This window comes from Lampetra planeri, chromosome 15 (assembly GCF_965212315.1).
Source record: "Lampetra planeri chromosome 15, kcLamPlan1.2.h2, whole genome shotgun sequence".
In the NCBI taxonomy this organism is placed as follows: Eukaryota; Metazoa; Chordata; class Hyperoartia; order Petromyzontiformes; family Petromyzontidae; genus Lampetra; species Lampetra planeri.
The window spans coordinates 11,168,230-11,181,812 of record NC_136121.1 but is presented as its reverse complement, the minus strand read 5'-3'; the positions used below and the strand labels follow the sequence as shown (position 1 = coordinate 11,181,812).

Sequence of the window (13,583 nt, the reverse complement as noted above, 5' to 3'; positions counted from 1 at the left end):
TTGTAATTGTGCATTCTCGCGCGGTTTGGGTTATTTCCACATCGAGACCATTGCCAAGTTAGCTCGCGACGGTCTACGATTTCACACGAATTAAATTTAACGAAATGTCAGGAGCGCCACAGCCAATTATAGCCGCGGTTGGCTTTTTGTCGCTCTGCCTTGACAGTGCTGATGGAGAGTCACTCACCAAACGGGCATCGGCATGAGTATCCAGTGGCGGTGTTGACGCAAGAGCCGTTGTTATAGCACGGAGACGAAGCGCAGTTGTCCACCGTCACATCACAGATTTTGCCTGCGAGTCGACAGAATCGAAGGTTCGACGCGCAAGGAGTTTATTTAACCGTCAATGCTGTTTCTACACTTTACTAACTAAAAATGTTAGTAAAACTAATTTCGAGCGATGAAAAGTATTGGATTTTGTAAAAAAAAAACATGCGTGTACACGGTGCATTTACAATAATTAACGGCTTGCTCGTTTTAAAACAATTACATGAAAACGCCATACCTGAAAATCCCGCAGAACAGTCGCAGGCGAAGCCTCCCTGTGTATTGTGGCACAGGCCCCCATTCTGGCATGGTCCCTCCAGGCACTCGTCCACGTCCGTCTCACAAGCTGTCCCGGAAAACCCTGGCAGGCAGCGGCACGCAAAACCACCTGGCAGGTTTTGACAGGAGCCACCGTGCCGGCAGGGCGTTGACAGACACTCGTCAATGTCGGCCTCGCACCAGGTCCCAGCGTAGCCTGCGGTGCAGGTGCAAACCGCCGGTTCGAGGACCTCGTGCGACACCAAAATGACCGAGGCGCTCTCTACGACCGTCGCCGTGGGCCCCACGGCCAGGCGCTTGGCGCAGTGGCCGCCGTTGGCGCAGGGAGACGGCGCGGCGCAGGGGTCGACGTTCGCCGCGTCCACGACGACCCCGCTCTGCCGCTGGATGGCGTCCGAGTTGGAGGCGAAGAAAGCAGCGAGGACGTCGGAGCTCAGGTACCTTCCGCCCGTGTGCCGCCCCGACAGCAGCAGGTGAGTGGCGTTCCCGTAAACGAAGGCGGCGTACAGCTGCACGCTCGCCGCCTGACTGCCCAGGCGAGCGTCCGACGCCTGCACGAAATCCCGCAGGTACTGCCCGATGAACTCCCTGGGCGTCTTGGGCCTGGACAGCCGAAGCAGCACGCTGCTCTCCAGCGTGGCGTTGGAGAACGAGCCGAAATTGACACGGGCGGTGGTGGTGGCCGGCGAGTGTTTGCCGTCGCTGCCGCGCACGCTCAGCTCGAAGCGCCCCTCGGCCGAGCGCGGCTGCGAGATGAGACGGCAGGTGTTGGGCTGGAAGCTGAAGACGTTGAATGGGCCGGACGTCAGATCGCAGTTGAATCTGTCGGAGATGTCCGGGTCCCTGGGTCGGACGTCGCCGATAAAGCCGCCCGGGAAGGGGCTGCCGAAGTAATTGACGTGCACGCGAACGTCGCGGGCCTCCGACGGGTTGTCGTTTTGGTCAAGCACGGACAGGTGAAGCGTGACAGTGGAGGTTAGTGACGGCGAACCGGCATCAGCGATCGCAACCGGCAGGTGAAATTCCGGTTTCTGTTCTCGGTCAATTGGACGCGCCGTCTTGAGCAGCCCACTAGAGCTCAGGCTAAAGTAGCCACGCCAGGCTGGGTCGGAACCGAGGAGCTGGAAGGTGTACGGTCCCTTGTTGGGCGGAAGATCCGGGTCACCTGCTTCCAAGTTGAGAACCGTCATCCCCGCCGGCTGGTTCTCCGTCACCTTGGCTGACGAGGTCAACAGGAAGGGCCCGTTGTCATTGACGTCCTCCAGCGCCACAACGACCACCGTGGTGCCAGTCGCCGGGGGTTCGCCCATGTCCACCGCGACCACGGTGAGGTTGTACAGCGGCACGGATTCGCGGTCCAACGGGGAAGCCACGGCGATGAGGCCGGTGTGCGCGTTGATCGAAAACGCCCGTCCCGCATTCCCGCTCTGGATCAGGAAGGAGAAGGTCCTCCAGCCAGGCGGCGAGTCGAAGTCGTGGGCGCTGACGCCGACCACGTGGGTGCCGACGCTCGCCGCCTCGCTCACGCGCCCGTGGTAGAGCGCCGACGAAAACACGGGTGGGTCGTTGGCATCGGTGATGGCCACGTTCACGAGAACCTCGTCCACGTCGAAGCCGCGGATGCTCCCCGCATTTTTGGCGATGACCCGGAGCGTCGCCGAGGCTTCCCTCTCGCGATCCAGCTGGGACGAGACGATGATCTCCCCCGTCCGCTCGTTGACGGAGAAGCCCTTGCTCCGGCTTTCGCCGAACAGCATGTAGAACACCGTGCCGTCGACCCCGGCGTCACGGTCCGTGGCGAACACCGAGCCCACCGGCGCGCCCACCGGGGCCGACTCGGAGACAACAAAGTTGTACTCCCGCTGCACGAACCTTGGAAAATACTCGTTCACACCTGTGATCTGCACGTGCACCTGTGCCGTGCTGTAGTGGAATGTATCCGGATAATTGTAAGCCCGAACTGTCAGTTCGTACGTCTGCTTTGTCTCGTAGTCGAGGAAGCCCTGGGTGGTGAGAACACCTGTTTTCTGATTGAGAACAAATAAATCTGCTTCCCCATCATCCAGGCTGTACATTGTCACAGCGTTGCTCGGCGAGTCGGCATCGACGGCGTCCAGGACGAGAACTGTCGTTCCACTCGGTGCATTTTCTGGAATGACCGGGTAGTAGTCCGACGCGTTCAGCATTGGCGGGTTGTCGTTGACGTCCGTGACCGAGATGCTCACCCCGCTGCACTCGGTCTTCGCTTGCCAACCACCGTCCGCGGCGCAGACGCTGAGGTTGTAGAGCTTCTCCGTCTCGTAATCCAGTTCGCCCACGAGCAGGATGTCCCCGCTCTCCCGGCCGACGTCAAACAGGCCGCTGCCGCCCCCCGCTTGCGATCGAGTAGACGATCGCCCCGTTCACTCCGGCGTCCGTGTCCGTCGCGGTGACCTGCGCGAGCGACGACCCCGCCGGGTGGTTCTCCGGGAGGCTGAGTTCCAGCGGCGGGTGGGCAAAGCGCGGCGCGTACTGGTTTTCCTCCGTCACGCGGACAATCGCCGTGGCCCGTGAGGAGAGTGGCGGACGGCCCCTGTCCCTGGCTTCCACGGTGACGCTGAAGGTGGACCCCGAGTCGCCGTTGAGCGAGGCGCGCAGCTGCAGGAATCCGCCGGCGTCCACATCGAAGCGGCGCGACGCGTTCCCTCCCACGATGGAGTAGGCGACTTGACCGTTGACGTCCCTGTCCGGGTCGACCGCGCTCATGTTGAGAATCCTCGTGCCCACGCGGACGGTGGCGGCGACGGGCGCGGAGTAGCGCTCGCGTAGGAACCGGGGCGCGTTGGCGTTCGGCACGACGACGTTGATGGTCACCGTGGCGTCGCTGGAGAGGGGGGGCCTGCCCCGGTCCATCGCGGTCACCACGAAGCTGTACTTGTTGAGGTTCGCTCCGCTGCCGCCGCCCGCCGGGTCTCTGTAGCGGAGCGGGCGCACGCTGTGGATCTCTCCCGAATCGCGGCCCACGCGAAAGTTCTCCGTCTGCGACCTCATGAAGAAAAAGACCTGTCCGTTGGCGCCGTCGTCCGCGTCGGAGGCCGAGACTCGAGCGACGAGGGCCTCGCCCTCGGACGGCTCCGGGAACTCGACATAGTAGGCCGTCTGGCCGAAGCGCGGCGCATTGTCGTTGACGTCGTCGACAACGATGGTGACGTCCGTGCTGACCGTCCAGGCCGGGTCGCTCGCGCGGACTTTGACGGCGTAGCCGGAGCGGTCCTCGCGATTCAGCCGCCGGCTGACGGTGATCTCCCCCGTGCTTGGGTGGATGGAGAACGGGAGGCTGGGGTCGAGCAGCGAGAATGTGATGGCGGCGTTGGGTCCCTCGTCCGCGTCCAACGTGCTCACGCGCAGCACGGGGAAGCCGACCGCCGCGTCTTCTCGCACGTGGGCGCTGAAGATTTGCGTGAAGCGGGGCGAGTTGTCGTTTTCGTCGGTGACGGATATCAGCACTTTCACGGTGCTATGTTGAGTTGGAGATCCTCTGTCGGTGGCCCTTACGGTGAGCTCATAGCTTGCTACGTTCTCCCGGTCCAGCGTAGAAACTGACCTTATCTCGCCGGAGTTGGGGTTGATGCGAAACACGTTTCCAATGTTGCCATCGATAATGCTGTAATCGACCTGCCCATTTATTCCCGAGTCCTTGTCCACCGCTGTGAGGACGACGATGGTTCTGGGGGGCGTGTTTTCCGGCACCTTGGCCCAAAATCTCGATGAGGAGAACTCGGGAGCATTGTCGTTGATGTCCAAGACGTCCACCTCCAGCTTGAGGTAGGCGGAAAACGGGGGGAACCCCGAGTCCCTCGCCTCTACCACAAGCTCGTAGTGATGCTGGTACTCGTGATCAAGAGCGCGGTGAACGGACACTTCCCCGGACTGCGGATCGACAGCGAAAACGTCGCCGAGGTTCCCCCCGCTGGCCAGGTGATAGGACACGGGTCCCGAACGCCGGCTTGACCTGGCCGCCACCACCGTGATGGTTGTGCCGGGGGGCTGGTCCTCGCGGAACGAGAAGGATCTCGGGCCGGGCGAGAAGCGCGGGAACTCGCCGGCGTCGCGGAAGCGGACGGTGACGGTGGTGACGGCGGACCTGGGTGGTGCGCCGCCGTCCGACACGCGCACCGTCAGCGTAAGGTCATCCCGGGGGCCCTGCAGGGCCCTGGCGGCGTGGATGACGCCCCGCCGGGGGTCCACGGAGAAGCCGGCCGAGGCCGAGCCGCTCAGCGAGAAGCGGAGATCCCCGTTGGGGCCGGCGTCGGCGTCGCGGGCGGTGACGGCGAACACCGCGGTTCCTGCCAAGTGCCGGGCGAGCGAGAGGGGTTCAAGTGGCATGCAAAAACGGCGGTCTATTGCGAGTGAGGCGGAAGCCTGTTACGTGATTCAATCCAGGGTGCGAGAACGGCGAGTAAGAATAATGCTTGCCCGGGACAAATTACGTAAATATCCCAATTGTCGAACGAAATTGCAGTAATTATCGTTAATTATTCATTTGCATGCTCGAAAAAATTTACTTTAGGCTTAATTGCGCCTAATAAAGGCCTAACTGGTGAAACATTAACTAAATTTTTTTTTCACTTTTTGCAAAGAGCGATCATACAGCTTATGAATGTGGAGAAAGTGAGAAAACGTAATTAGATTCAATGCCCTTTGTTACACTTAACAAGAACCCATTAAGGGTTATTATTTCCTGCATTATGTAGCCAAAGGTACATGGGAAAAAAAATTTTTTGTTAAAATGTGAGATGTGCAATAGTACATAATGGCCTTCTTTTAAGACCGATGATGCAGGAATTTTAACAAGTGGATGGCATGCTTTGATAGTTCTCAGAAAATACAACGGTGGAATGTTATGAGTCCAACCATAAACTCAAATTCACCCAGTGACAAGCAAGCCAATTATCAGCCCATCCAACAAATGTAAAATGCAGCATCATACTCAGCCTTCCCCCGCACCTCCCGTTTAGCACGGTTGGCTACGTACGGTGCGAAAGAAGTTCAACATACATGCGTGCAGCAAATTTTGTCTCCCCACAGTGCTGATATTTATACAGAGCTGGAATTTACTCATTTATACTAATTCAAAGTTCAGTTTACCTCGAGCAGACTGAGAACCAGTTCAAATATTTCTAGATTTGAAGCTTTCGTGACTGCAAGGATTCATACTCTTAGATATTTCGGTAAAGTGACGTAGGTAAAAAATGAAATTAAAATTAATAAAAATAAAATAAAAATCATTTTATTTTTATTAATTTAAAAAATGAAATTAAAATTATAAAAATAAAATAAAATCTTTTTTTTTATATTAATTTTAATTTCATTTTTTACCTACGTGACTTTACCGAAAGAACTAAGAGTACAGTTCAAATATCACTTGCGTAGCTTCAATAGATCATAGGGAGAACGAGCACCCATTAACGCTTGCACCGTGGAATTCTACACGGGGCGGCACACACACGCGTGCGTGCCTGCGCGCACCGCAAAGTGACCCTCACCGGCCGGAGCGGACGAGGGCGCGTAGGCCACGTAGGGGGCGTTGAGAAACCGCGGCGTGTGGTCATTGACGTCGGTGATGGCGACGACGAGCGTGGCGGAGCTGGAGAGACCCGGGGCGGGGCCCCCGTCCAGCGCCGTCACCTCCAGCACGTAGCTCTCGCGGCCCTCTCGATCCAGGCTGGCCGTCGTGATGATCTGCCCCGTGGATGGGTTCACGGAGAAGTGCCCGTCGCCGCCCCTCAGTCGGTAGCTGCTCTCCACGCACGCACCAAAAAAACGAACGAACGCTTCAGCACCGATTGCTAATTCTCGGTTATTGGGCGGTGACTTTATACTATCGGTTCTGTTCCATGATCATCATCATGATGATCAGCAGCAGCGGCAGCAGTAGACGTCACCTGTCCACTGCATGTATGTATGTTGAGCTTCTTTCGCACCATGAGTAGCCAACCATGCTAACCAGAGGTGCGGGGGAATGTAGGCCTCCTATATGGATGTAGGTCTCCCCTAGCCGTCGCCATCTCTCGTGGTTTGGTGATGCAACAATCCAGCTGTCTTGTGCACAATGGATGATCGCGTAATTCCACCGCGGTGGATATCCGCTCAGGCGTGTTCAATCCTTTGGCTGCCACTCTATCGTTAGTGCCGACCACATCCATTCTAGTGGCGTATCCTGTACAAGCCCGCTTGCTTTTCTTAGCAGTTAATAAGATAATTATGTTATGTCCTCAAAATTACATTCGAGAGGCGGCAAGTGGAACACATGGATCATAATGCAAACAAAGGTTCTTTTGAAATATATACCTTAATGGAGTACAGCAAAACAGTACATTTTCAAGCAATACACACTTTAGTAACGTGGAATCGTGCCACTTAGGATGTGGTGGAGCAGGGAAATGTATCTAGTCCTTTGGAGAGAAGCTTTGCGTATCACACAGATTGAGTCCTGTGTGGGACATTCCCACCCATGGGTAAATAGGCAAACGATGGCGAAGGAGCGCGCCTAGGGTCCCCGACGAAGGTCACGGCAGCGGTGCTGCCGGAAGGCACCTGATGATGGCGTTAGGTCCGGCGTCGGCGTCCGTGGCGTTGACGAGCGCGACGTCGGAGCCGATGGGCGCGTCCTCCGGTACAGCGGCTCGGAGCTCGGCGGCGCCGAACCGCGGCAGGTTGTCGTTCTCATCCTCCACCAGCACGGTCACCGTGCCGGTGCCCGTGAGTCGGGGCTCGCCTGCGCACCGCAACAATCGCACCCTCAGTAAAATGCTCCGCCACGCCGTGTGCCGATCAATGCCTTTGTAGTAGAAAAAAGCGGTACGACGTCGGATTGATTACAGACCTTGGCTTGCTACTCAAACACATAATTGAAATCATTCAGTTGCAATATACATGGCAGTTATCGTCCCACGACAACCCCCCCCCCCCCACCCACAGCAAAAACTTGACGGGATCCATTCTAGATTAGAAGTGTTCGTGGCTGCAAGGATCCATACTCGGTAAAGTCACATAGGTAAAAACTAAATAAAATAAAAATAAAACAACTAAATTAAATCACGACGTTTCGGAAGCAACACAAGCATCCGTCATCAGGTGTGACTGCTCCAGCGAAATTACTGTAGCGTATGAACAGCCTGACGGGATCCTCCTACGAAGGAGTCATGAGACTCAGCGTGGCTTTGCCGGCTCAAGAAGCAACCTATTAATAGAAGCAAGGAGTAAAAACACATTGGCACACTCCGTAATGCAGAAAAATTTGCATTCACGTGGCATTGAAATGTAATTACATCTCTAGACGCCGGATGAAATGAAAAATGGGGTTATGGACTGGAAGCCGGGGGCCTCTCTGGCTTGTGCGCCCCAACTCAGTTGCACCGCCTGCACACTCGATGTCTCTACCACCGGGTGAAGTGGACAATGGTGAGGTTGTCCGTGAAAGTATCGTCCATTATTAGGAAATTCTAATTCGATAACTTGTTGTGCTCGTGTGATAAAACTATAGGCACGCACTTGGTAGTCTGAAAATATGTTAGTACGAGTAGTCGTTAACTCACCGCACTACAAATCCGGAAATTTTAGTTTGAAACCTTATCATGGCTAAACATCAATGATTAGTGATATTCAGGGGTGGCCCGTCACTATCGGCGAACTAGGCAGTTGCCTAGGGTGCCAAGTTTAAGTGGGGCACCAACAATTCGAGAATAAAAAAATAGAAATAATTTTTTTTTTAATAAAATAGCAAAGATATCATTATTTCAATTCCCGTGCACGTGCAGAGGGAAAATGAATTATAATTTATTTCTCAACATTTCTGAGAATTTATTGGTTGGACAGACGACCAGGATGGTCCAACCGAATAATTAATGCCGCTGTTTAAAAAAATACGCTTTAAAAAACGTGAAACGGAAAATAGCGGCAATGTGTTCTGCCCTTGGGGTTTGTGGGTGGGGGGGCCGATTGCACGATTCACCTAAGGGACGCCAGCCCCTGCCAGCTAGTCTAGAGCCGCCCCTAGTGATATCTGAACCAGTTCTGCCCACCACTTTCACCAACCTGCACTGACCAGCGTGGTGAATTATAACGAGACAACCCCGATGAATGCCATGGCATGGCGCGACCGTCATTCAGCGGCGGGATGACAGACGGCTGAAATTCCCTCATGTAAAATCTCACATTTGTGGTACACGTCGTATCGATATTTGAGAGAGTCCCAAGTGCCTGCCAACGTCTGGGCTGCGATAGTTTACAATGCCTCTGCTCTGCACTATTGACGCTCACTCAAGTGTTTTGTATTTTTGACTTAACCACTGAACCTGTTACATAAGCCCCAACATTCAACCATGCAGTTCAAACGGCTGTCTAATTCCAATTCTTTAATGATAGACAATGGTCCTCATGAACACCCTGTAAATATTCTGCAGAATAATGATTGATTTCTCACAGAACACCTTTAAATGCATCCGTTTATTGATGTGTATTCCCCCATAAGTGAGAACTTAAGCTGAATCAGAGCACGGCATATACACGCACAATGTATACAACTGAGGCTCGCGAACATAAATGGCGAGATAATCTGGAGTTCATCTCTTTCCATTGCCCACCCCATGAGTTTGGCAAAGATCCTGATATTATTTGAGCGCTATCCCATTTTGGCAATTACGCAAGATCTGAACAATGCACCGTTGGAATGGCACCGTCCATGCGGAGCACTTTCACTGGCAGGTCTCGTTTCTCCGCATGCATTTTAAATCAGGCGTAAGGTTGTCAGGAATGCAAGATCTACACCCGTCGACTCCATGGCCCGTGGGACTATTACCACCTCCAGCCGTGTTGCACTCCAGAGATTGCGTTTTCACATTCTTTAACCATACAGGTAAAGGTGCAGCCTTGTAATGTCTTGCTCAAGCCACTGCTGGAGGAAGGGCTTCCACTAGAGGGGGAAGACTCGAGGGTATTTGGCCTACTCTTCCATACTGGCCAAACATCTTGGAAGAGGTGGGAGCACCGCGTACTTTACCCCACCGCATGTGACCATCGACTGACCGTGGTTTGGTGTCCGTGTGCATTGCCGAACGGGCACTGAGGCAGACGGAGTTAAGAAACTCGCACCGTCGTTTCATCTGCCACGCCGGGAGATCGAACCCGGCGCGGCCTGTGAACTGCAAGTCCAGTGCGCCAACGCGTTGCACCGTGGCAGCCATCCCTTGCGATCATCAAGATCAGCTGAGAATCCCCTATCCCTTCCAAGGGAGTAACACCAGGTGTGGTCAAAAATAGTCAACGGCGTGATGGACAGTTCTCCATGCATTTCAGATTATATGGATTGCCCACACCTGACATGGCTCATTCGGTCTCTTGGGCGTTCGATATGAGTCAACCCTTTGATTTGCCCTGCATCACGTGTTTATACGGGTGGGGGTAGGGGGAGGGGAAAGTTGTCTATATCATGGGGATTTGGTGCTGGGAAAAAAAGTATTTGAGGAATGCTGAAGCCGCCAGAAAACTTGGGCGAAGTATCGAGCTCAGCCTTGCTTTATGTTTTGTTTATTGGTATACATTCCAATGATTTCGATGTCGTGAGTTTTATGACCACGCTGTTCGTTCAACAGAGGGCGCTCTTAATTTTAATTGTGAACAGGTTGAGTTAAACATTCATTGACAACTGCCATCGCTGAGTCCAATACAGTATACGAAAATGCTTATTTTCAAATCAGCAAAGTGTATTTGTTCACTGCAGCAATTTTACGTTATTTTAAAACTCAAAGGCATGCCATGTTGGTCATGTTATTTTTTGTTGTTGTCATACATCACCACATTGGTCAACGCAGGTTGGGATTCCAGTTCACATCACAACTGTACCACCGCTGCATCATTCTGTTCTTTACCGTTGCAAAAATGTCACGTTGCACATTGATACATGCCGCTAAGTAGCTCATAGACACGGTACGGGGCAAAAGCGCCAGGTGGTAGCTGCCCTTTAATGTGCCCATGCTCCGTACCGCCCCAAGAATCTGCGGAGAAAGTAAATCCAGATCCTAAAATTACGGGAATGTGAATAATTATACCGTTTATTGCATTTCTCTTTTGGTTTCGTGATTTATTGGGACTCGCTAATCAAGTAGAGATATTTCATTTCGTTTTTCCATGAGCCACCAAGCATCGGTTTCCTGTCGCTGAAGCGCACATCGGGAAGAACACTCGCTGCTTTCAGTGCCAGTCAAGGGAGCTTGAAGAGAGACCGCTATTCCATGGCTAACGTTATTACAATTCGTGTCCAAGACATCGCCGTTGCCTGGTGTTTGTGTTGTTGATATACCGAATAAATGTTTTATTACGGTGACCACGGGATCAATTTATGTGTTAGCCTTTTGCCAACATTTTACACATTCTTTGGGCAAGACTGTGGGGCCCTGTCAAAATTAAAAAAAACCCCAAAAAATTTTAAGTTTAAATAAATAATTGCAACAAAATATTGGGTCAACCCAAGGCAAAGCTCTGGCCAGGCTCAGTTTTACAAAAAAAATGTATACGGTATTTTGCATGCACGTGTGAAAGTTTTTTTTTTAAGTTTTGAAAAAAATGGAAAGATAAACCGCTTCATCAATTGTTGCCAACAACGTATTACTATTTATTTTATTTCTTAATTCTTCTTGGAGTTAAGGTACAAATTTCTTTTACAAATTTCGCCAAAAAAAAAGTTTTCATTATTTAAGAGAGCACAATAACATGTGGCCAAGGTCAATTCCGATATTGTGCTTTTGGTGGAGAGCTCTAACCACAGCGGTCTTCCTAGGGGGTAAAACAATGCAGAGGGCCCACACAGCTGCAGCAGTACGAGTTGAAAAGCCATTAACGAACAGTTTGAATCGTACCTCCACCCACTCACTCCAGTGTCCAATTGCCCCCCCCTCCCTCCTATGCCCCTGGCTCCTGCCACCCATGCCTTCATTACTGACGGAACTGGCTCTTGGGATCATATAAATGCATTCCAGTAACTGACGTTGGTATTCAACCGAATAAAATCAATGTGGGACCACACCCAGACGTCGATTTTTTTTTGTGTGTGGCAGGAATAAATTGCGCTCGTGCATGCAATTAAGAATGAGGAATTAAAGCGCGCATCCGTCAAGTTTAATTCAAACTGAAAATCACAACTAACATCGCAAGCACAAAAACTGGGAAAATAAGGCACACACACACACACAAGCTCAATTCACAAACAATTAAATATACCACAATACTGGTAGAGCTTCCTGAGATTCGGTTACTTATACGCACGATACTTATTCGACACTGATTCCAGTCATCCTCAATTCACCATTGGATGAAATCCTCCTCACCTCATGTCGGTCACGGTGCAGTTTTAATCACAATTCACCACGCTGGTCAGGGCCCGGTTTGTGAAGGGTGGAGGAAGGACAGGACTGGTTCGTTTGTCACTCGCCATTGATGTTCGCCGTAGCTGGGAATCGAGCGTGGGTCACCAAGTTCAAAGTACAGCGAGCTAAAAAGCAATGTAACAAGGAGCCTCAGATTGAGGAGAAAAATAATATCAGCCGTAGCTTTTGTCAGCACACAAGAACGATGGCTGCCTTGCGAAGGTGATTCGCTGAATCGTCTTGATTTAGATTCGCAGCCACTAGACCCTGCAGGGGTCACACGAATGGCTTGCACACAAACATACACAAAATATAAAATCTTACACGTGCAATTTGACAGATTTACCGTGAGTTTAATAACTAGCATTGACGAATGGTTAGACACACCGTTACACTTCTACAACTGCAAAGTTAGAAGATGATATCCTTTACGGATATAAATGGTATTATATAAGAAAAAGTAGTTAATTGCTGAATTAAAATGACTCGACAAAACTAGGTGGTTGCATAACCCGGAGGCCAAATCACTGCTAAAATCCGAGATTCAATTCCAAACAGCCACTGTTGATTAAACTTTTCTCTCAAACGCAGTGAATTCATTGTCTCAGCGTTGTCAACAACGACCGCACACCAAAAAAAAATATCTCCTTGTTTTTAAGCATAATTTGGAATAATGTCAACAGTCAAAATTATAAATAGTGGTTTGTCTGGTCAGACGATAAGCAGTCTCATAACACACTTTCTGGGAAATTGTGACCCTTATTGTGTAAAAGATAAGAAGCTCAATTGACGGATTTTCTAGAAAAAAAAACATCAAAATCACTTCTGCGAGGATTCTCTGCCAAACAGGGTGCACCGCTCTGCGAGATTTCCTAAATAATTATTTCATAGCACAACCGTAATAAAGCGGCGTGACGAGAGTCCCGGACATTTCTTTGCAAAAAATATTTCAATCTGTGATAGATTTTCAAATGCTAAAAGATTGCAATAAAAATGGAATTATTCCAAGGCTAAATAATAATAATACCAGTGTGACAAGTGGCAACGTATTTCTACAGGTGCCTCTTTACAAATGTACACATGCCGCATTGTAACTGGCTGCGTGTCATAACTAGCTGGGCAGCACGCGTGGGTGTGATTTGTGTATTTATTCAGGTGAGTGTTGGGTGTTTCGTGCGGGCATGGTGCGCACATGCTGGCTTGAGTGTGTGCCCGTGTGTATAGAAAGCCATGGAAATATTGGGGGGGTGGTAAAGAACTAGAAAGGCTGAGAAAACTGCAAGGCTACTTAAAATGCATTAGACCTTGTCAGTGGACTCCACCTGTTGTGGGTGGTCATCTTAATCACCGTTACAAAAGCCCAAACATCTCCTTCACATGCTGCAGGCACCTGCGGAAAGGCACGGCGGACAAAATGCCGAATGTTCCTCGATGCGTTTGTGCATCCTTTGCCGTCTGCTTCGCTCTAGATTTATTTCTTCGCTTGATTCCAACTGACGCAATCGGCCTCGCGTCACCGAGATGAGGAATCGATTGTACGAGTCTCGCGGGGCAATGCTCCTCCGTTGGTGTATCAAGGGGAAAGGCTGCAGGGGAGATTTCTTCGCAGAACTTCTTGCCAAAAAAAATCTTAGC

General features: G+C 51.4%; 1 protein-coding gene across 1 annotated transcript in view; it reads right to left on the bottom strand.

Moving 5' to 3' along the window:
* LOC144722728 (protocadherin Fat 4-like) overlaps positions 1-13,583 on the bottom strand; it is a 130,625-nt gene that overhangs the window by 19,387 nt on the left and 97,655 nt on the right. The window contains 5 exon segments of the mRNA XM_078601079.1: positions 188-292; positions 506-2,906; positions 2,908-4,871; positions 6,072-6,322; positions 7,123-7,303. Of these exon segments, the coding sequence (XP_078457205.1) occupies positions 188-292; positions 506-2,906; positions 2,908-4,871; positions 6,072-6,322; positions 7,123-7,303 (4,902 nt within the window).